Source organism: Limulus polyphemus, unplaced genomic scaffold (genome assembly GCF_000517525.1).
Source record: "Limulus polyphemus unplaced genomic scaffold, Limulus_polyphemus-2.1.2 Scaffold384, whole genome shotgun sequence".
Classification (NCBI taxonomy): domain Eukaryota; kingdom Metazoa; phylum Arthropoda; class Merostomata; order Xiphosura; family Limulidae; genus Limulus; species Limulus polyphemus.
In genome coordinates, this window is record NW_013665994.1 from 22,425 (window position 1) to 45,639 (window position 23,215).

Consider the following 23,215-nt stretch of genomic DNA (forward strand, 5'->3'; position numbering starts at 1 on the left):
AAAAAAAAAAAAAAAAAAGATGTAAAAAGCACTAAAAACAAAAAAAAAATCTGTTTACGGTTCTAAAAATGGAAAATTCAAGCAGTTTTGTTTAGTAACAAAACATATGATTTCATTTGTATTAAAAACTATTTTAATACCTACATTAGGATATATGAGTAAAGTGTAAATTAGAAGAAATAATCATTAACTCTACGGGTGGTTTCATTCAAAATTAAAACATAAAAAATAAAACATATAAATGGGGTTAATTTTAAGAAAAGTTAAAACCACTACTCCTGTGAAGAATTGATGTATGGTTGGATTCTTAAAAATTGTAGTCATATTTATGGCTTCTTATTCACTGGATTTGTTTCTTTAAAAACAAGAGATACCTGCTCGCAATGTTTCCATGCTAGGAGGGAACCACTGTTCACCAGGACGGAGCAAGATAAAGATTGTGTCTCTGTCCACTGTTTTAAAGTAATTTTCATCTTCAACCTCTGTTCCATCACTTTCTAGCACCACTTTGAGCTCTGTAGGGTTACTGTAGCCTAACCTTTCTCCACCTGTAGTAAAGAAGAAATACAAACAAAGCTATATAGGATTACCATTTTTGTAGTTTTAATTTGATTAGCTATTCTTTCCAAGATAATGTAATATTTTCCTTTTTCAAAAACATATCTTACAGTACATTATCAAATCACATGTTAAAAGGTGAACAAAATTTTTTCTAAAGATCATATCAATATGCACAAACTAAACATTAACAAAACATACTACAAATAAAGTCATCATCATACTTTAATTATATACATCAAAATATATTAAAATATGTAATGAGAAAACACTAAATTCAAGAAATATACTTATCTGGAAAATAGACTCTTAAGTAAAACTGTATGACTTTTCTATCCAACACTACATTAGTGCATTAGCACAATATGCAAGTAATTGTTTAAGTCGGAAGCTATAAATGTAATGTGCTTTAAATGTATCAAATATTTTATTTAAAAAATCCTTCAACTTTTATTATTTACTTCCAAACTGTAAAAGCTTTTTACTGAATGTTTGTTTCCTTGGTTGAAAAAAAAACAGAAAATTTAAAAGAATGATGAATATAGCAATCGTTGTAACTAAAAATTATAGATTATTTTAAACAAAAACCAATTACTGTTAAGTTATAACCCATGTTACAAAGTTACCAAAATACTAACATTTACTCTTTTTCATAAAAAAAGCATTTTAAATGCATTGCAAAAAACTAGAGCACAAAAATAACTTTTTTTCTTGTGTACATGTATGCCAAAATATAGTATAAAATAAAAATTCACAGTTTATGAGTATTGTTTGATATGTTGAAGAACTTGGAAATACACTTACAAAGAGATGCCTGGAGCAAAACTGAGACCTAACAAATATTCGAACAAAGCATAAGCTGTAATATTATGCAAAAAATTCCTTTGTCATGAAAGATATTTAACAGAATGAAAAAGTGAGAACTAAGTTATACTTAAAATGCAGTTTTTGACCAGCTTGCTTTAATATCTTATAAAATATTTAGCCAGCTTTAAAATTAAACAATTTATCAAAATAAAGCAAAAAATTAAAAAAATTATAAAAGTCATTTTCTATAATATTCATATATAAACTTCAAACAATGTTTACTAAATAAAATAAAAATAATCAGCAAATTAAAATACTCTTATGAAAATACAGATAGTTGAGTACATTATATTAAAATTATTTGAACATAGAAATAAAAAAGTCACATGAGAACCACAGCCTATATAAAGTCATGAAGGAATGGCATATATCAAAACTAAATGTTGACATTGTTTGTCGTTCTGTAGGTAGTGTGATGCCATAAAAAATGATCACTTTTAGGAAAAGTTTGTAACAACCCTTTTTGAGACAAAATATTTATACATTCAGATCACAAAGATGTGTTTAGATTGGGGATTTAGAATTTCTAGGATGTGGATATCATTTGTACTTAATTGCATTAAAAAACAAAGGAATATGTATCAACTTTGGGCACCAGAACTATCTAGAAAGAGACCTACGACAAGTAATATCCAGGCTGTGGTAAGCAAATTTCAGCATCTCGTAACAGGTGGAAAAAGCCATCCACATGGCAACAGTAACAGTACACTTCACAATCAAGAAGAATCTCTATCTGGAAAAGTGACACAAGTCTTGTGTATACAGATTGCTTCCATGACATATCCAGTCAATCATTGCATACCTCAAACACCTGGAGAATGAAATGGGTAATCATATTAATCCATGCAAAAAATACTGTTCAAATAGCTGGATGCACCAGCTATAAATTTCTGTGTGATTGGGCTGTTGAAGCAGATGCTTGTAAACTGTCATCCTCATACACTAGATGGATTATGGAAAGCATTTAGGGAGATCTGGGACTCTTTGTACATGGCAGCCTTCTGACTGAACCTTTTCCAGTGGAAACTATACAGCAGGGCTATTGTTATGATGCATGGTCATCAGGTAGAACATAACCAGACAAGGAAATGATGATATAATGATGTGATGAAGCTCCAAAATCATTTTAATATAATGTGCTCAACTTCTGTAATAGCTGCAAGCAAATATTTAACAACAACTGACTACTGTATAATCTGACATAAATCTTCTAGCCCACAACTTTTATTTAAAGCAAAATATTTTCCATATGGAATTGATGACAAAAAGCATTTTAAAAAAAGCTTTTAAGTTCATTAAGATAATAATCACAATTATGGTCAGTGTGAATTGAAACTTCGTAATGTCATTAACGATTCTTGATAACCACTATAAGTAGTATTTTATTTAATAACTATTTATAGAAGAAACTAAATAGGTTTTCATAGATTCAGAGTTGGAAACAAGAGTGTCAAATCATATATCAATAGTTGAATGTAAAAACTGTAGAGAAAAATTCAGACACTTTAAAAAGATAAATTTCTATGTGTAAACACAGAGCACCACATTTTCATGAAACCAGTCACATATGATATATTATCTGGAAAATTGACAAAAAACAAGTAAAAATTATTTAGCTATCTTAAATGATTAAATACAACTTTTATTACAAGAAAAAGACAAAGGAAAATGAATATCTTAGGTGTAAAAAGTATAAAAGAACATAATTAATATGCAGGCTCTCATGAGGTGGTATAATGTTTAAAATGAGATCCCAATCAATAACTCATCTCTATTTCATTTAATATACAAGTTCATCACGTTGATTTATAATAGTATATTCAGGAGAGCTATTAGAATGATTTCAAGTGACTTTACAGTATACTAAAAGAACTTTTCTTGGAGCAGACATTACACACTATGTTTTTTTGAAATAGAATGATCTTTTGTTACTGTACACACACACACACACATGTATTATAGAAAAAAACATTTGTTTGAAAGTAACCAAATAAAATTACTTGGAATACTGTGTACATTTCTGGTCTCCTTATCTAAAAAAGGATACTGACTTGTTGAAAAGAGTTCAGAAAAAAGCTATTAGGATTACTCAGGGAATGGAAGGGTTATCTTATGAAGGATAAGTTTCCCTAGAAATAACAAACCAGTTAGTCTTAATTCTTTAATGGGAAAAATTCTAGAGATCTGATATGAAGAAGCTTTGCAAAATAATCTGTTGAAATATATTTATCATAAGAGAAATTCAATATAGATTCCATAACATCTTCCCTTACTAATCTGTAATGCTGGACAATTAATAGAATATTCTAATTGATTAATTTTCTGGCTTATTAGTAAATTACAATAGTTACTTGCTCTCATATGAGATTTGGACAAATGTAATAACCAAAAATAGTAATAACTGGAAACAATAATTCTAATAAGTTGATTATTTTTGTGTCATGACAGTAATTGATTAAGCTGAACAATCTTGAATTAATCATAAATAATAATGGAAATGGTATATTTAGAATATCATGAAACTTTTGATATGGTGCCACACAAAAGATTAGTTAAGAAAATTACAACAGTGAGAGTTGAAGAAAGATCAGTAAATTAAACTGAAGAATAGTTGGATGAGAGAAGGTAAAAAAGTTGATATTAACATAATCCAGTCAAACTGTACTCATGTTAATAGTGGAGTGCTTCAGGGGACTTTTTCTTATTTACATTAATGATATTGATAAGGACATAATTAGTGAATTAGGAAAGTTTGCTGATGACATTAAACTCTTGGGTATTTCTAGCAGTATTGACATATTATAAAATGACTCAGACTAATTGGTTAGTTGGACAAGTTTTTAGCAAATGACCTTTAATTATAATGCAGTTATCATAATTTGTATCACACATTTAATATAGATGGTAACTCACTCAGTAGTGTGAATGAGGAAATGGATTTTGCCATAGTGGTGGATAAGTCACACAAGTTATTGAAGCAGTGCTTTATATTTATTTATTTTGATTTCAAGTCAAAAGAGGTAACTAACTCTATACATAAATCATGAGTTAAACCTCACTTGGAATACTGAGTACAGTTTTGGACTCCTTATCTAAGAAATGATATTGACTTGTTGAAAAGAATTCAGAGGAGAGCTATAAAGATATTACTCCTGGGATGGAAGGTTAACCTTATGGAAATAACTTAAGATCTCAACTTATCTTCTCTTGTGTGAAGGAGGGTAAGAGGTGATCGTACAAAGTTTATAAGATTATCCAGGGGATCAATAATTAGTATAAAAGTCTCTGCTTTATTTGTGTTATAATCCGAAGGAAACAAGCTGAGCTGACTCAAATTTAAGTTTGTAAAAATCAGGATAGGCTCCAGTTAAAACAATTTTACTTTTTGAACAGGGTTACTGGCTTATGGAATGAGTTGCCACCTGCAGTAGTAGACTGGCACTTTACAAGAGTTGCAAAAGGAAATCAATAATTTCCTGAAAAATAAAGGGTGAGTTTTTACTTTTCCTTAAGGGTGAAGAGATAGCTTTAAATTACCAAATGTCTCCTTGTTGTTTGTATGTTATGTTATATATATGCACATACTATAGTTTTTTTACTAGAACTAGGATATCATACATAAGTAGTGTACTTTTAAGTTCTAAGTTAAAAAAAACACACTGTAAGCCTAGTAGAAAATTGTTATCATTCAACTTGATTTCTTTATATATGGTAAAATTATACACAAATTTCCATTAAAAATAAAAAGTTTTGCATTGCTAAATATGTTTTTTTCTTTTTTAGAGGCTAATCTTGGTACATATACTTGTTTTACAAGCTAATTCTGGTACACATGTTAATTTTACAGGTTAATTATGGTACAAATTTATTTTTACAGGCTAATTCTGGTACATATATTACAGACTAATTTTGATATACATATTTATTTTTACAGGCTAATTCTTGTACAGATGTTTGTTTTACAGACTAATTTTGATATACATATTTATTTTTACAGGCTAATTCTTGTACAGATGTCTGTTTTACAGGTTAATTATGGTACATACACATGTCAGGGAGGATAAAATTGGCCTTTTAAACATAACATTATAAGCAAGAAGTTCTACAAACAAAATCAATTTAATAGGGTTAAATTTGGTATGTCATGAAATTAATGGCTCTTGTATACTTAATCTTATGATGCTGAGTATGAATCACTTTGGACATGACATGCAGATTAACAGAAAAGAAAAAATCTAGTAATAAAAACATCTTACTAAAAGGAGTTTTCACCTTTAATTCGAAGATCTGAGAGAGAAGCTGCCACAACTGCTTTCCTTGTCTCTCTGTGGCAGCTCCATACTTTGTATGGAAAATGTCTCTGCTCCTGGGAGGAAGGGTAAAATTATGAAATTCTTTGAAGTAAAACATACGAAGAACTCATTAATGATAAGAATTTGGAATTATTTGGGGATTTTCAAGTATACTAAGTAAACTTTGCTTAAAGCAAAAATTCCTTTCCAGGGTTTTTGAAACAGAATGATTTTTTGTTTCGTTTACTGGGTTGTACATGCAAATTATAGGAAACTATGTGCTTGAAAGTAGCCAAATAAACTAACTACTAATCAATTTTACAATTTATTATAAAATTACATTTGAATATTTCATTGTTTTTCCTTCTACAACTGTTTTGACAATTACTTTTTGCCCAAAAATTTATCAAAATACAAAGAAACATAATACTAAAATAATACTGATAACCTAAATGAACCTGTTTTTTTGGTGAAAATAAGAATTGGGTTGTATTTTTCTGTGCATTTCTTACTGTGTTTAACAATTCTAGAGTAACACCTGCACATACACATCTCTGTAGAAATGATAATTATCTACTTTACTTCATAAAGAAGTTCATTCACTAAGACTACCTTTATATTACAACTGCACAAATACTGAACAACAGAGGTTCAAAAACAGACAGATATGCATGTATTTATAGCTTTACTAGTAACTTATTTGCTTTTACACCCCCCCCCCCAAAAAAAAGCAAATGACATATCAGAAACAACAATGATTTTAAATATTACCTTTCCAAAAGCTTTTCTAAATGATAATATGAATTCAACACCTAGCTAACAACAGAAGTCAAACTAAAAGCCCTACATTTACTTTTTAAATTTAATATGGAGAACACTGGCAATTTCATTCATTAGTAATTTTTAACAGGCAACATTTAAAGTTCTACTATTTCTTTACTAAGCATTTTCTAGATTATGTGATAAATGTAAAATGAAAAAAAAAGCAATGTGATAGAAAATCATTCACCTAATGAATCAAGACCAAACTAATAAACAAAATCCAATGTAAAACAGTCCTTCACACCCATACATCTATTTAAAAAAATAAAAAACAATACAAACCAACTGCACACTCCACATCAGCCAGCAAACCTCTCCACAAGCTCACAACTCCAACTGAAAAAAAAAAGGAAAAAGTATATGTTGAAGAAGAAGACCCCATCCAAGTTCTCAAAGCCCACTTAATAAAAAACTTGTAATCTGTACTCCACATCTCAAACAAAACACCTAATCTCCTAATAATCCTGGACAATAGAATCAAGTCCTCTCCAACTCCTCCATGCTTCAGAGTGAACAAGCAAAAATTCCAAGCATTTTATAGCAGTTCAAATGACCAAAGTGATATGTCACTCTAGCAGATCACACCACATGCTAACACTGTTCCTGCAAAAAGGGTATCAAAATCACACATGGCATTCCAAATGACAGATCCCACCAGAATCCTACATGAGATCACAACATACCTTCCTATTCTTAAACTAAAAGTTTAAAAAGGTCCACTTGCTTCCTTTACTACAGTCAAACACTCACAAGATGGCCTCAACAATCACACTAAAGGCACCTAACCCTTCATACCATCAATGCTACCTACACAACAAAAGCAATTCCCTCCAAACTTCTACATCTCAAAACATATAATTCTACACCCTTCAATACCAAACCTCATCTTCCACAAACATACTCATCCATCAAGCCTTTCAAGGTCCTTCTCAATAGGACAGGCATTCAAAACAGAGTTAGACCCTCCCATCCTACAGCAAACTTTGAAACACCAATTTCCAAGAAGTTATCCATCATTAAAAGAAATAATAAACAATATAATCACAAGACAAGAACTCTAATGAACTTTAATGAACCTTGGACTCATCAGTTACATTCTTCAAGTTAAAAAAATGCCTATCCACCATCAAGCCAACCTTCTAACCATCTACAAACTTTTTCATTAATCTCATACACATCCAACCCACCAATCAATCTCCCATGAGACATCACATCAAAGGGCCATCAAAAGTAAAGGTAAACAATAATAACAAGAAAACACCCATCCTAAAAGTAGCAAGCTCCATCATAAAACTTCAACAAATCAATAAAAGTTCAGAATAATTCCTCACCTTTAAAGAAACTGATTAGCTTAGGAATCGTTTTCTTTAAGTTTAAGTAAGCTATCTTCTTCTGAAATAAGGTTAATTTTAGAACCTCTTAAAGGAAGATTATTCTCAAACTATATTTCTCTTTTCAGTTAATATGAGCATAAAAAAAAACGTTTTAGCCATCTTCAATGTTTTCAACAAAAAAATCATTCATAATCTTTTTTGGTCAGTACTATATAGTATTTGATTTCTTTCTACTTATAAATTTTAGCATCTGCCTTTTTACATGTTCTTGTAAGATATTTAGTTATTATAAGATGAATTTCTCTATTTAGCCATTTATAAAAAGCATTTCAGTTTGAATATAAAAATTTGTTATGAATACTCCTTTTCAGCCAATTTAATCAAATTAACTATGTATCCCAAGCATCATTAACATTCTGTCCCTTTAGTTTAACCACCCAATCCTTTTTATTCAAAATATCTTATAATTAGTGTAAGTTAGCTTCTCTAAAATCTGAGATATGACTCCTATCTTGAAGAAGCTTAGCAAAAGAGTTAGTTTTGAAAGGGAGTTTTCTCAATTTTTTTCAAGCATTTCCATAGGTTTTATTTATTTTCTTTTAAGTAAGTTTAAAGGAGGTTCTCCTTAAAATTTAAAGAAATTTACCTGATAAAAGAAACTTTGCAAAATCATTTAGTGAACTCTGATATCATGAGGACAAAGATGATTTCACTAAAGGAAAATTTTGTCTTACTAATCTGTTAACTTTTTTTTCAAGATGTACTTTTAATTTGAACTATGGTAAAGGTGTTGATTTGGTGTACTTAGATTTTCAAAAGGTTTTTGAAGAGGTGTCATATACGATTAGCTAAGAAAATCACATTGGTAAAGACTAATTAAATGGGTTGAAACATAGCTGGATGAAAGAAAGCACCAAGTTGTTTATAAAAGATTTCTGTAAAACTGGACTTCTGTCACTAGTGGTGTTCCTCAGAAGTCAGTGCCTGGACACTTATTTTTCTTTCTTACATTAATGACAGTGACAAGGGCATAATTAGTAAATTATAAACATTTCTAACGATGGCATTAAACTCCTAGCTATACTGAGATGCTACAGAATTACTTGGATCAATTGGTAAGTTGGACAATTAGTTGCTAAATGACATATAATTATAGTAAGTGCATTGTAATTCATTTGAGTTATCATAATTTGGATCATACTTTTAAGCTACAAGGATGATTCCAAAGATGGTTAGATAACTTTGTGGGGATAATATCTTTTAATGTCGTTATGAAAAGAAAAGTAAAACGTGATTTCATGGAAATGCACAAAATTTTTCAGGGGATTTATAAGATAAAGGCCTCTGATTTCTTTGCCCAGAATTCTGAAGACAACAGGACAAGAAGTTAAAAGTTTAATATTTCAATAAGACACCCAAAGCTCCAGCTAAAATAGAAAGAAAGGATTTTGTTGTTTTTTGAGGTGGGTTTATATGGACAGCCTTGTAAGATCAAATGGCTCCTTATCATCTGTATATTATAATCTTAAAACCAGGATCACATTATCACAATCTTCACTTACCAACATATGTCAATAACATTTATAAAGCTTACATCAACCAAATATTCCAATCCCAGCAACTCACTGCAAACTTCTAATAATATAAAAGAAACTAAGTTTGTATTATCTACTTCTCTGTCACTTTCTCTTCATTACTAATTACATTTCAGTATTCTGTTAGATCAGCTATAATATATAGAGGTAAGATATAAAAATGCTTCATCCCAAGGTGAGTCAGCTTATATTTAGACTACTATGTAACTGCTAAATGTATTGTAACATTTTCATGGTAACCCATTTGGAAATATTTCCTAACATGCTTGTAATACATACAAAAATATAATTTTTGTAAAATATATACACAGATATATATACATCAAACATTATGATTGGAATCGAAGTCAAGCTCTTTCCTAAGTATTATACCTTGAAATCCAAAGTTTGGAAGAAGATATACATCCATCATAGAAGAATGGTCACCAATCACAAGAAACAGCCAAATGTTAAAGTACTACAGGTTCTAGGCATACCATTTATGATGTAGTTTTACAAACATGTACGAAAATGAATCAAGTAATCAAAGTTCCATCTTTAAAACATATGTCATCACTCATTAGAAAAAAAAAAAGGTGTTACATTATTGTTAATAATATTATTCTCTTGAAATAAATACATATTTGTGTTAAAAATAAATGAAATAGGAATCCATAGGTAAGTAACAACAAAAAAAGAGCTATAGTTAAATATTATCATTACTATTTACTTTTACCATAACATATAGTGGATTTTTTTTTTTCACTGTCAAAGACACTGCATTTTCTGTTTCTCTTGTGAAAAATTATATAAACGGTAAAAAGAAGTTGATAAAATATATTCAAATCCATTTTGCGTACTAAAAAATAAAAATGTGCTTAAGAGTTACACTTAAAAACAACATTATATTTGATTACTTTAAAACACAGAACATAATTCACAGCTATGGATACAAGAATTATTACTAAAATTCAGTCTTTATGAAATTGTACTCTTAATGTTAGTAGTATTTGACCTCAGACTGTAACAAATTCACAATATAATTTAAATGTTAATAGTATCAGTTTTTGTATTATAGCAAAAAACAAAAAATGCACAGTATACACTAATATTAATACAGTAAAAAGGTATGCAAAACTCAATTTTTCATATCAACAATGATGAAAAACTGAAGCCAATAAACAATAATGTAGATACTAAGATAGACTGGTGGTTAGTTCTGTGTAACTCAGAGTCAGAATAACTGGTACTGGTAGTAGTATAAAATTTAACTAAAGTATAACGCAGTTAAGTTTTATGCCAATAATTATTCGAACTACAGCTTAATTTTGTTGGATAAATCCTCAGCTAATAATGCTAAAAACACTTACTACAGTGGACATTATTTCATTCTTCCGCAACTTTTAGCGCTGACCGTGGCGTTTAGGATGTCACCCATAACCTCACATCTTTCCTTTGACACACATCTGGTTTCTCATCCTTTCTCCATCTGCTCCACTGGATGATTAGACAGACTCTCGCTACAAACATACTCTCGTAGGTAGCGCTGTGTTCTAGAAAGCGAAACTGAAACTGCATATTGTTTGCATAGAAAAAGGTGAATTTAGTGATTTAATTAACTAAAGACAATCTTTTTCATTTTTAATGCTAGACCACATGTTTACCGAATAGATTATTTTTATTTAATTTGTATGTTGATAGGCTGGTATATAACATAATATTCTATATTCTTGGACTATCTAAATAACAAATGTTATTTATCAAACATATTCAACGTATATTAACTATATTAAGCCAACAGGACCAAACGGGGTTATTTGTGATGTCCCGGGGTGTATTTATCTACATGGTATAACCCCCCTTATCAAAGGAAGGTACCACTGGTGGGTGTACTAACAGGGCTTGTTTTCGGGTATGGACTTCCCCCACCATGCGATAGCTATAGAAGTAACTGAGGATAATAGAGGAGCTTGGTCAGTACTCTGGGGCCTCCGTGGATCATGAGGGGCTTCTGAACCCCTCAGCGGAATGGAGGTATTATTTGATAGTAGTATCTGTCATGTTTTACTAGTGCTAGTGCTGAAAGTGGGTAGGCTCTCAAGGTAAGATTTTTAATTCACTGAAACTATTATGATTGAAATTGCTTTTATAGTTGCAGCAAGTGCCTTTCTTAACTTAGAAATCACGATGCCGTTTTCTCTAATGTTGTGAGATGAATATTCGAAAAATAAAATGTTTTCTTATTTTACCAGTAGTTGTACCGGATAATTAGTTTACTTATCGTAATTAATTACATGTTTAGCAGATAAATCGATTTAAAAAACAATAGATGAACACATAACTGTCTCGTATAGTATATCGATATTATATTTCAGTTGTATCAGAACAACTTTTGTTAGGTTTATTTGTTTTATGTGTATGCGTGTGTTTTTAGAGCAGGACCACATTGGACTATTTGTTGTGTCCACCGCTGGAATCGAACCCCTGGTGTTATTGTATATTTGGAATTTGAAATATGATTAAAAAAGAATGACTATTTACAAAAAAAAACACGAAAAACTTAAAGTTTTATTCTCTACTTACGGTATTTTAGTGTGGTTTTTAAGTGCTGGAAAACGTTTCTAGTCAATATTAGTCTTTCCAAATGCTCTTCTGGAAACTGAAATTATATTATCTTTAATACTGAAAATCTAAAGCTTTTATATTTCAATTGAATCATACACACCATTGTTAAGATTTGAAGACTGGTGTGAGAATACGGATATCCAACGTTTAATACTAGTATGAATCTGAAGTTACTGTAAAGTGTAACAATTTTAGACAAAAAAGAAAGCCGTGCTTAGTCATCAGTATATAGCTGTATGATAATATTATGCTTTAAGTAAAACAAAACTAAGCACGTTATATTTGATATTTATTTTACCAATTATAAGAAAAGTGTGATATCTTTGTGTAAATGATTAATTTCATTTTGTAAACTTCTTGTTTTGTTATTTAAATATTCTGACTAAAGTTTGATAACTATAGTTCATAGATGGCGCTGCTTAGCAGGAATTGTTTTTTTATCAAGTGGAGAGCTACAGATTAAACTATTTATATTATGCCCACTAAGAATATTGAAACCCAATTTTTAGCGTTATAAGCTACCACTGAGCTGCCTGAGCGGGGGGGGGGGCAGTAATTAATAAACACCTATGATTGATTGATTGCTTATTATTTCTGTTTTAAAAGTATACCAAGCATTTACTGAAAATCTTGACCGAAGCCGAGTCTTCTTTGTTAATTGTATGTGTGTTTGTCATATTTTTTGTAAAGAAATCACGTTACTTTCCTTCACTTTTAGAAATGCATAAGCGATACGCATTATTTGATCAACTCTACCGGAATTTTGAACCGAATTGAATCAGATTATTTAACTCCGTCGCACCTGGGCATTTCGGGTCGCAGTTGGAGAAATGTACGACAACAAATTTTGAAAAAATATTTGTGATGTATCCTTACAAATGTTCTCTTAAATAAAACTATAAATGAAATATTGACATTTTAAACTTTGTTTTGTATCCTTACAAATGTTCTCTTAAATATAACTATAAGTGAAATATTGAGATTTTAAACTTTGTTTTGGTGTAAGTTTTAGTAATATTTTTCTTCGGTGAAATAATAATTGGATCTTTAGCCCTAACTGTCGATTTTTCAATCATTTTTAGAATTTGTATTCAGATATTGTAAATATATATATTTCTCGCCCGCACAGAAACAAATTGCTAGCAGATGCAACAAAGTCGAAAATGCGTATGATTAGAAGAAACTTAGATAGGTTAGCAACAATGAATTCTTGAAGCTGGTAAAATTCAACTATTTGGACATTTTTGTTATGACTGTCTTGTTTCTAACGTTGTCGAAGTCATAAATATATCATCTGAAAGTTTAGATTATTTTCTTTTTCGTAATTTATTGTCCGTATAACCACCTACCTTTTTTCCTATTATGGAACGAAATTATCCAAAATATTTGTTAGTACATCGTGAGGCTCGTTATGCGCTGTGTTTGTGTAAAGTTATTAACGGTTTTCTGTTATGCTAGGATTATGACAGGTAAAAGTAGAGGAACAATAAAAACAAATATCATTCAAATTTACACTACATACATACACACACCAAATAACAGAGTATGCATGCCTGGCATGGATTAATGTAGTACTAACACATATAAAAAGTAAATTACAAAACATACAGAACTTCCTACTCACAACAGCATACAAAATATCCAACTTCAAATAATCAGTCTTTCTAAAGAAACAAGATAAATAAAAAAATGGGAATTTAGAAACCTGCAAATAGGGATAGTAAAAATAAGTAATGAAACAAGACTGCAGATACTGGAGATATTATTTACTCAAACAACAAACCCCTATTTTGGCTCCATAATGTTACCTAAAATTACATTTGGTGGATTCAAAATAGGGATATGTAGTTTGAGTTGATAATGCCTACAGTATCTCCAGCCTTGTTTCCTTATTTCTTTTACGATCTCTATTTGCAGGTTTTTAAATTCCTAATTTTTTATTTATCTTGTTTGCTGGCTTTTTTTATGCTCGACTATGAGCAAAGGATTACTTGATATGGTAGCTAGCTGATACGGTGCATGATGATTTACTGTAGCTATTGATTATTTGATCGCATTAGTTCGAGATGTAAGATGTTAAGCTGCAGCTGGAGATTGTCATGGGGATTTGTTTGAGAATATAGTAAACATTTATAAGTTTCTGTGTAACTAAATTATCTATATATAATGCATAGAAATGAGCAAATATATGTCTAGACTAAGACCCCCCCCCCCCACAAAGCGCGTATAAAATTTTACCAGTTGAAAAGAAGCCTTTTTTACATAAAATATATACGTCTAACACATCGTTCTAAATAAACCTTCGTGACTTTTAAATTAATTATTTTACGAATGTGTGTAATAAAATTTAATATTATGTGTATTGATTGTTTTTCTACTCTTTCACTTCGTACATAATATAGCGGCTAGTTCTCTAAAGACATCGATTGTATAGTGTACAAAGCATTGAGTATCTACATGTTACAGTCATCTAATGTTCATCTTTTATTGGCTGGTAATTCCTGTTTCACCCTGTATTTAAGCTTTTTAAAGGAACACACACACACACATATATATATATTTTTTATTTATAAAACATATATTTTATAAATGTTTATAAAGAATTTATAATAGAGCTAACTTGAAGGGGTAACGATAACATCATTTACACTAGAATTATGTTTTTTTTAGTTTATGTAAAATATAAAAGAAACAAATCGACTTTTCCATACTTCTATGACCGTCGCAATACCTTATATGATATTTTACAAAAAGGTTTGGTTGCAATATACTAAGCCGCTTTGTTGTAGGTTGGCAAGAAAATAATAATAATTACAAACGGGGCGTTTCGAGCGGAATTATTTTCCTAGTAAATTTAATATGAGTGTTTTTTTGTATTTTCATATGTGCACAGCTTTAGCAGTCAATAGTAAAGTATTTAAAGTGTTGTTTGAACTGAATTTTTATTGTTTAAGCTTTGTGCTGAGTTACAAACAAACTCGAACGTTCTATTAGGGTTTTGTGCAATTTCTTGCGATCTCTGTTATGAACCACTGTCGTGATTCATAATACAAAGAGCCGTTGGTCATGTGACTACTTAGTTTACATACTGAATTTAAAGAAAAACGCAATTTCCATATTTTCTTACTTTCCAACCCTTCATCCATATTTGAGATATGATATTATTTTTAATATGTTTCATTATTTATATAGTTGCTTTTTGTTTGTTTGTAATTAAGCACAAAGCTACACAATGGGCTATCTGTGCTCTGCCCACCACGGGTATCGAAACCCGGATTCTAGCGTTGTAAGTCGCGGACATACCGCTGTGCCACTGGGGGGCTATAGTTGCTCTAATATTTGTAGCCGTCATATCATTCGATTGAGCAAAATAGCAGTTTTTTTTTTTTGTTAAAAACAAAAGTAATAATTCTGCGCTTGCTGAACATGCAAGTCATAGTGATCAGATTATTCAGACTTTCACAAACTTTGTTTTCACACTCCTGAGGATGACGTGATTTGACGTCGAAACATGTAGAGCATCTGTTTTCAAAATGTTGATCGGGCATAGAATAAAGGTTTTATTTGTGTACTAAAAATTTTTGATCGTTTGAGTGTTTTAAGTACCTCTACCAATTAACATCTGCTATAATTATATATTTAACCAAAGGCCACCTACAGCTAGAACTTAAACTCATCGCTAGATTGACGAATTATGAGTGTAATAAAAAGGTATTTATATCCAATAGTAATTTATCCTAACGAAAAGTGCGCGTGTTATCATTGGAACTGTTTGTGATTGTAAGGCTGTCGCACAAACCAAATAGAGAATATGTGATAACACCACATTAAATACTACTCTCATTACGTACATGGATATGGTTAGAAAGGGGTTTGAGAGTGTATTCAGTATTCTGGATAAAAGTCCGATCTTCATGCTGTAATAAAAATAGTATTTTGCCGATGAAACCAAATGCCAAGAAGGGAGGAAGAGATTGACATTGAACCTGACCTTCTTAAAGACCTAAATCCCGATCCGAAAAAGAATGTTCTGTGTTGTTTGTGTGCTACGGAAAGAAATTATTTTTTCTTTTTTTGGTGTGAAAAGGTATGAAACTTTGATGATGAGGAACCCACTTTGAGACTAATAATGCTTGGAGACGGCTTATGTTAGCGACTAAGTTCAACTAAAATGGAAATGGGCAATCAAAAGAGGCAGTATTATAGGAGAAAAATTGGAATTGGACTCGTGTAACTCACGAAAGTCGGAGAAATAGAGCGTGATCGACTGACTGACCGACCGACACTTGGCTTTAAAAAAATATTTTGATAATTCGTAAATTTACCAAAGCAAAAATCAAACTTATATTTGCCGTTCGGGCAGTTATGTGTATTGATGATTGTAAATTAACAGATAGCTCAAAAGAATAACTAGCATTGTTACCAATAGTTATGAAAGTAGTTGTTTTTCTTTTCTATTATATAAATACTTAACACTTTCCTTGTGACAGGGTCCCTGGCCTGGCAGGGTCTGGTGGTTAATTCCCATCACAGAACGTGCTCGTACTTTCGGCTGTGGAGTCGTGGTAATGTGAAGGTCAATTCCACTACTCATTTGCAAAAGAGTAGCCCAAGAGTTGGCGGTGAGTGGTGTTGACTAGTTACCTTCCCTCTTGTCTTTCACTACTAAATTAAGGACGGCTAGCGCAGATAGCCTTCGTGTAGCTTTGCGATAAATTAAAAACAAACAAAACCGTGACAAGGGCCCTCGGTGGGTAAGTTTACAGACTTACAACGCAAAAATATGGGGTTCGGTCCCCTGCAGTGGACATGACATATAGATAAATGTGCCTTTGCCCTAAAATACACACACACATATACATGTGACAGGTTTACTTATTCAAAAGTCTCCAAAAATTAAACAAAGTTATGAACTGTTATAGTTATGATTATTTCTATTATCAAGTTGCTTTATCCTACCGTTAATTTACTACAGTCTCCTACTCCAATTTGAAAACCAACAAATATGGCTATTGTCACTGCAGTACTGTCGATGCTTTTCTCGGTAGGAGGCGTTGATTGATGTTCCCAGCGAGTGTCTGCGAGGGTTTAAGTTCGTTGCTATTAGGTTTTTGTTTTACTTTTAACGAACTTTAGCGTTAAAAACCTTCAGATTTATCGCTGAGCCACCAGGAGGCAGCCAAAAATGTACGAAGTACATATATGAGTCAAAGATGTACCACACTGATCTTTGGGAAATGAAATTATGCCGATGTGTTTTGTTGTTTACATTTGAAAAGCTGATAATTTAAGTTTGTATCTCCTTAATTTGAAAGTTCTTTTGTATAATAAATTTTCAAATGAGCAATAAAACATTTTGAAGAAAAAAAATACGTAGTCATTCCAAAAGTTATTTTTAAAAAGTCTGTAAATCACTCTGTAATATTCTTTTGTAACGCTTTACTTTTAAGTTTGTAAAATACGAATCATTTATTTTCGAAACTAATTTTCTTTTGTTCTATAGACAGTAGAATTTCTTAACAAATATTAGCTAGAAATCCAAGGAAGACTTAGTTCTATTTGAATAATTATTGATGAATTTATTTGTGTATTTATGTAGATATATGTGTCGACAGATTTTGGTAAATGTGTTATAAGTATATGTAAAATATGAATCATAACACCAACAATTATGACCGCAGTTGGTTTTTACCCTTCACTCTTCTTTTTTTGCATTTTCCAAATATTTAGGTTTATAATTATCGTAATATTTCGTACTATAAAACAGCTAAATTTCAGAACTATTCAAAAGATGGCTGCTGCTTTCGGTGCTCTGTATAACACTTCCTGCTCTAGTCTCAATTCGTATATCTTTAAAAGTATTTTATTGAATTTTAGGGGAAAATGTTAGATACGAAGCTGTTATAAGGGTTTTATTAAAGTATTTTAATTTCAAGCATGACCATCTTATCTTGATGCCAATTTATTTTTCATCCTGCACCCCTAGTGGCTCAGCGGTAAGTCTGGGGCTTACAACGCTAAAAATCGGGTTTCAATACCCGTGTTGGCCACAACACGGACATCCCATTGTGTAACTTAGATCTTAACTACAAACAAAAAATCTATCATCATAAAAAAACAACAAATTATTTTAGATTTGGTATACATTCAGGGGCGAATTGGCATTACAGGAACAGCCCAGGTAATATCACATGATACATACTGGTAAACAATTAAGATCTAAAATCAATTTCAAAGAATGCGTCAAATGCACCGGCCACCGAGCAATTGCCCGGTATCCCGCTGGGCCATTCCGCCCCTGTATACACTGAAGTTGGCTTTTTTATGCATACTCTCCCTTTCGATGGCTCGGCGGTAAGCTTGCGAATTTATGACCCTAAAAGTCGAGTTCAATTCCCGCGGTGGCCACAGCACAGATTATGCAACTTTGTGCTTAATAACAACAAACAAACAGTTGTATATTTAAGCTATGTCACCTTCATCATTAAAATCTGGAATTCGAATTATTTTAACTCCGTCATTCTTGAAAAAAGTATTTATGCAAAAATTTACACAGGGTTGTCATTGGATTACAGTGATTCAAGATCTTTAGATATTTAGTCTTTGATTGTTGGCTGTTAAAACGTAGGTGTAATACAAGGCCAGAATCATGAAAACACTTTCCTCCCCGGAAGTTATTCAAGGTGAATAAAAAAGAAAAGAAACCAGAACCAAGAAGGGTGGGACCGTATGAATAAAGAAAGACGTGTGGGAGACAACTTTCATTTTCACGTACCTCCTTAAGCCATTGACTTTAGTCAATGTCAATAACTGTTTCATTTTCTTCGTGCAGTAGTTCCTTGATTATTGAAGGACATTTTCTCCTCGACTTAGGATAATTCTTTTGGTAGACAAAAAAAGCTACTTAACTTAGTATAAAAATTAGTATCTCGATTATCGTTACGTAAGGGTCTTCTATAAACTGGACAAAATAAACTAAATATTTTACTATTCATGTTTAGCTCTCAACAACAACAGGAACAAAAGTTTGAAAGTACGAGAAGAATAACGATGTACAAACAGTTTTGTAAAATAATTTTATTTTGGAAAGTAAAATTACCACTACAATTCAGACGTCTTAGGATAATAATGTTTGTTTGTAATCAAGTAACAATGGGCTATCTGTGCTCTGCTCACCACAGGTATCGAAACCCGGTTTCTAGCGTTATAAGTCCACAGATGTGCCAATGGAAAGGGGGTGATATTGTTATTGTTTTTGAATTCAAATTGTATTATTTGAGTGTGCAACAGCAGGCTTAGTGGTTAACTGCTCAGTCTATGAATCTGAGGGCTCACGCTGGCCATTTAGATTGTCCCACCAAACATGCTCGCCCTTTTAGCCGTGGGGGCGTTATAATGTGACGGTCAATCCCATTATTCGTTGGTAAAAGAGTAGCCCAAAAGTTAGCGGTGGGTGGTGCTGACTAGCTGGCTTCCCTCTAGTCTTACACTGCTAAATTAGAGACAGCTAGCGCAGATAGCCCTCGTGTAGCTTTGAGCGAAATTCAAAACAAACCATTTAAATTGTACGTAATTTTAAACATCGTAATTTATTTTGGGGGGTGGCATTGAAAATATCTTATAATAAAAAACGAAAATATATAATCTAAATCTAAACATACATAATATAATTTTGAGGAAAGTGTATTAAATTAAAGTGAAACAATTTTTCGCACACTTTTCAAAGTCAACGAAATAAATATTACGCGGGTAACTTTGCCGAATGTTTTAGATTGCTATTCGGTTGTCAGATTGTAGTCACGTATGTACAGAAAATCCTATTAGAAAATACTGAGTGATTGAACTATCAGTAACGAAAGCTTAGGAGCGAAAGTCAATTCGACTTCTTACTTATGTTCAATATTACTTGAAGACAGATATTTCAAAATATAAAGTTGGTATGAGTAGGTCAAGAGTTTGCAGAGTGTGGTGTTGACTTCCCTCTAGTCTATCTCAGTGTGGTATTGACTTCCCTCTAGTCTATCTCAGTGTGGTGTTGACTAGTGTGGTGTTCACTTCCCTCTAGTCTATCTCAGTGTGGTGTTGACTTCCCTCTAGTTTATCTCAGTGTGGTGTTGACTTCCCTCTAGTCTATCTCAGTGTGGTGTTGACTTCCCTCTAGTCTATCTCAGTGTGGTGTTCACTTCCCTCTAGTCTATCTCTTCAAAATTAGGGACTGCTATCTCAGTTAGCACTCGAGTCGTTTTGCACGAAATTCAAAACAAACATACCCAACCATCTCTTCGAGATGTACTCAGAAACACCATAAGAGACGAAATAAAAAGACTAAAAACAATTAGTTGGGTCTGACTTAAATGCTTCTGGTCTGACTTAAAAAGATTTACTGGAAACAACGCGAACAGACATATACATTCCAAACTAAAATACAATAACACCACTGCCAACAAACATACAAAAAGCAGAAATATTCAGAAAACACTTACAAAACATCAAACGAACCTACAATGAACAGATCATTCTACAATAAAGTTAATAATCATATTCACACAAAAAATCCTATACTCACCTACCTTTACAGTCGGCTCCCTAGTGGTCCAACCTGTAAATAGTAACAATCAAGAAAACAGGACACTCTCAAAATGACAGAAAAAACAACAACAACAAAAAACAAGGCTCCTGGACATGACAAAATACAATATATACTTATCAAAAAGGCACACCGAGATTGTACGAACATTTAGCTGCTATATTTAATCTATCCCTAAAATCTGGATACATACCGACTGTTTGGCAGCTAGTGGATGTTTTAATGTTTTTGAAAGAAGGAAAGCCAGCAAGTAAACCAGAAAGCTACAGACCAATCAGCCTAACCAGCTGTATTGGAAAACTACTGGAAAAAATCATCAGTTCAAGACTTTTGGCATATCTCGAACTGACATCAAAATTACCGGAAATGCCAAATGGATTTAGGAAAAAAAAAAAGACAAACATCTACAGAAACAATAATAGACACTTTTAACTGAACTAAATGCACAGTCGCTTGCTTTCTCGATGTAGAGAAAGAATTCGACACAACGGACTTTGTCACAAATGAAACTACCGCGAGGTATGATTCGCTGGTTCTCCAACTTTCTAGACAACAGGAAAGCTAGAATTAATGTGTTGGGCATCTTCTCGGAGTATTTTGCCCCAAATTCGATGACGAAGGAAAGGTAGTTAGCCCTATTCTATTCATCATGTATGTGAGTGAAATGCCACTGTCTGATCCTGCTTCTGCTTCCAGTTTGCGGATGATGTGGCTATCTGGAAGAACTCCTACACTCCAATTATAGCAGCGACAAATCTACAAATACGATTAAATGAAATAGAAAACTACTGTAATAAATAGAGAATCAAGATAAACGCCCCTAAAACACAAATCATATTACTCACAAAATCAAAAAGAAGAGTAAACAGCCCTCAAATTATAACTTCACGGAACTCTTCTCCAGGTAGCCACATCAGCTAAATTCCTGGATCTAGCCTACGATTCTAAACTAAATTGGACTAAGCATATAAATGAAATTAGAAACAAAATCTGGCAAAGAGCGAATTAAATACAACGTCTGAATGGCAACAACAGGGGCGCTACAATCGAAAACATACTCAAAATATATAAAACCTACATACCCCCAGTGGCAGAGTATGCCTGCTCAGCATGGTTAAACGTAACCAAATCACACGTAAACAAACTACAAACAATACAAAATTCAATAATCACTAAAACACACAGAGTTCCTAGATACACAAACACAACCTTATTACATAATTAGGCAAACGTTCCCATGTTTTCAGACAGACTTCAAAATAGATCAGTAGATTACTTCACAAACATCTTAACAAAAATGAATCATTACGAATGCTGAAAAACTTTATCATACATGATAATAATAGACCTAAGTACTTCTCACCAATAAATCTGGTAAACTCCTTATGTAATCTATGGCCACCTACTACTGGGCAAACCGGTAGCTAGATATAGTGTTAATGTCATATTAAAAGCGTTTAGTTGTGTGAAAATTGGATTAGTGCTATACGTTTTCAATTGATATTTATGGAACAGTTCATGTTTGTGTTGACAATGAACAAAAAAAAAAAAACGAGAGAAGTTTATGTAAGAAAACTAAAAAAAATCGAAGTTATATATTCATAGACACGGCCTGGAAAGGGTCACTCGCGTGTACGAATGACTTATGCAGTGACTGCATGATGTAAGAACGGGTTTTCTTAGCTACTGGACCGTATTCTACTGAAGAATTAATGTGGGCTTCATCCAACACTCAAGAACCAAATCAATAGTCAAGGAGGAAGGTAGAGGTCCAGGTGTATCTGATCCTCCCAGGTCACATGACCAAACAACGACCAAATGAAACAATATTTTCAAGAACACTGTTAAGTTTTCCGAAACTATACAAATCTTTGAGAATGAGATATGACATGCCAAAACTTCCCATGTATATAACTTTACCATACACAGGTTTTTACAGAAAAACCTATTATTGAAACTGATTAATTTAACGCACGTTGATTTTACGTTTATCGTGTAGGCTAATATCTGTCTAAGTCAGGTTAAATAGTTAGCACACAGGATCACCTACAAAGGTTGTAATATTTTCAAAACGAGACTCAAAACTCGAGCGCTTTTGAATAGTTGACAATATTCGAAAGTATTCGTGTTTTGGGTCTCGTTTTGAAAATATCTGTCTTAGTCAGTTATTGTTATTTAAAGAACGAATTCGTACTATCAAAAACGCACCTTGGGAATCAATTTACACTTCCTTGATGTGGAAAAGGTTGCATGATATCAACGGTCCATTGTTTATCCATGCGAACAGATGACGTCTAAAAGCGAGAGTACAGAATTTGTCACAGGTTAAAATTAATTGGTTTGGTTTATTTTGAATTTCGTGCAAAGCTGCACGAGGGCTATCTCTGCTTGCCGTCCCTAATTTAGCAGTGTAAGACTAGAGGGAAGGCAGCTAGTCATTGCCACCCGCCGCCAACTCTTGGGCTACTCTTTTACGAACGAATAGTGGGATTGATCGTCACATTATAACGCCCCCACGCTGAAAGGGCGAAAATGCTTGGTTAGATGGAGATTCGA

The 23,215-nt window shown here is 32.3% G+C and overlaps 1 protein-coding gene across 1 annotated transcript in view; it reads right to left on the bottom strand.

The window, feature by feature from the left end:
* LOC111085430 overlaps window positions 1-10,899 on the bottom strand; it is a 13,877-nt gene extending 2,978 nt beyond the window's left edge. The window contains exons 1-3 of the mRNA XM_022383931.1: window positions 10,818-10,899; window positions 5,698-5,791; window positions 375-548 (exon numbers count right to left, since the gene is read on the bottom strand). Coding sequence (XP_022239639.1) covers window positions 375-548; window positions 5,698-5,791; window positions 10,818-10,829 — 280 coding nt within the window. The 5' untranslated portion in view covers window positions 10,830-10,899. The remainder of the gene's footprint in view (window positions 1-374; window positions 549-5,697; window positions 5,792-10,817) is intronic.
* Window positions 10,900-23,215: the final 12,316 nt, after the last annotated feature.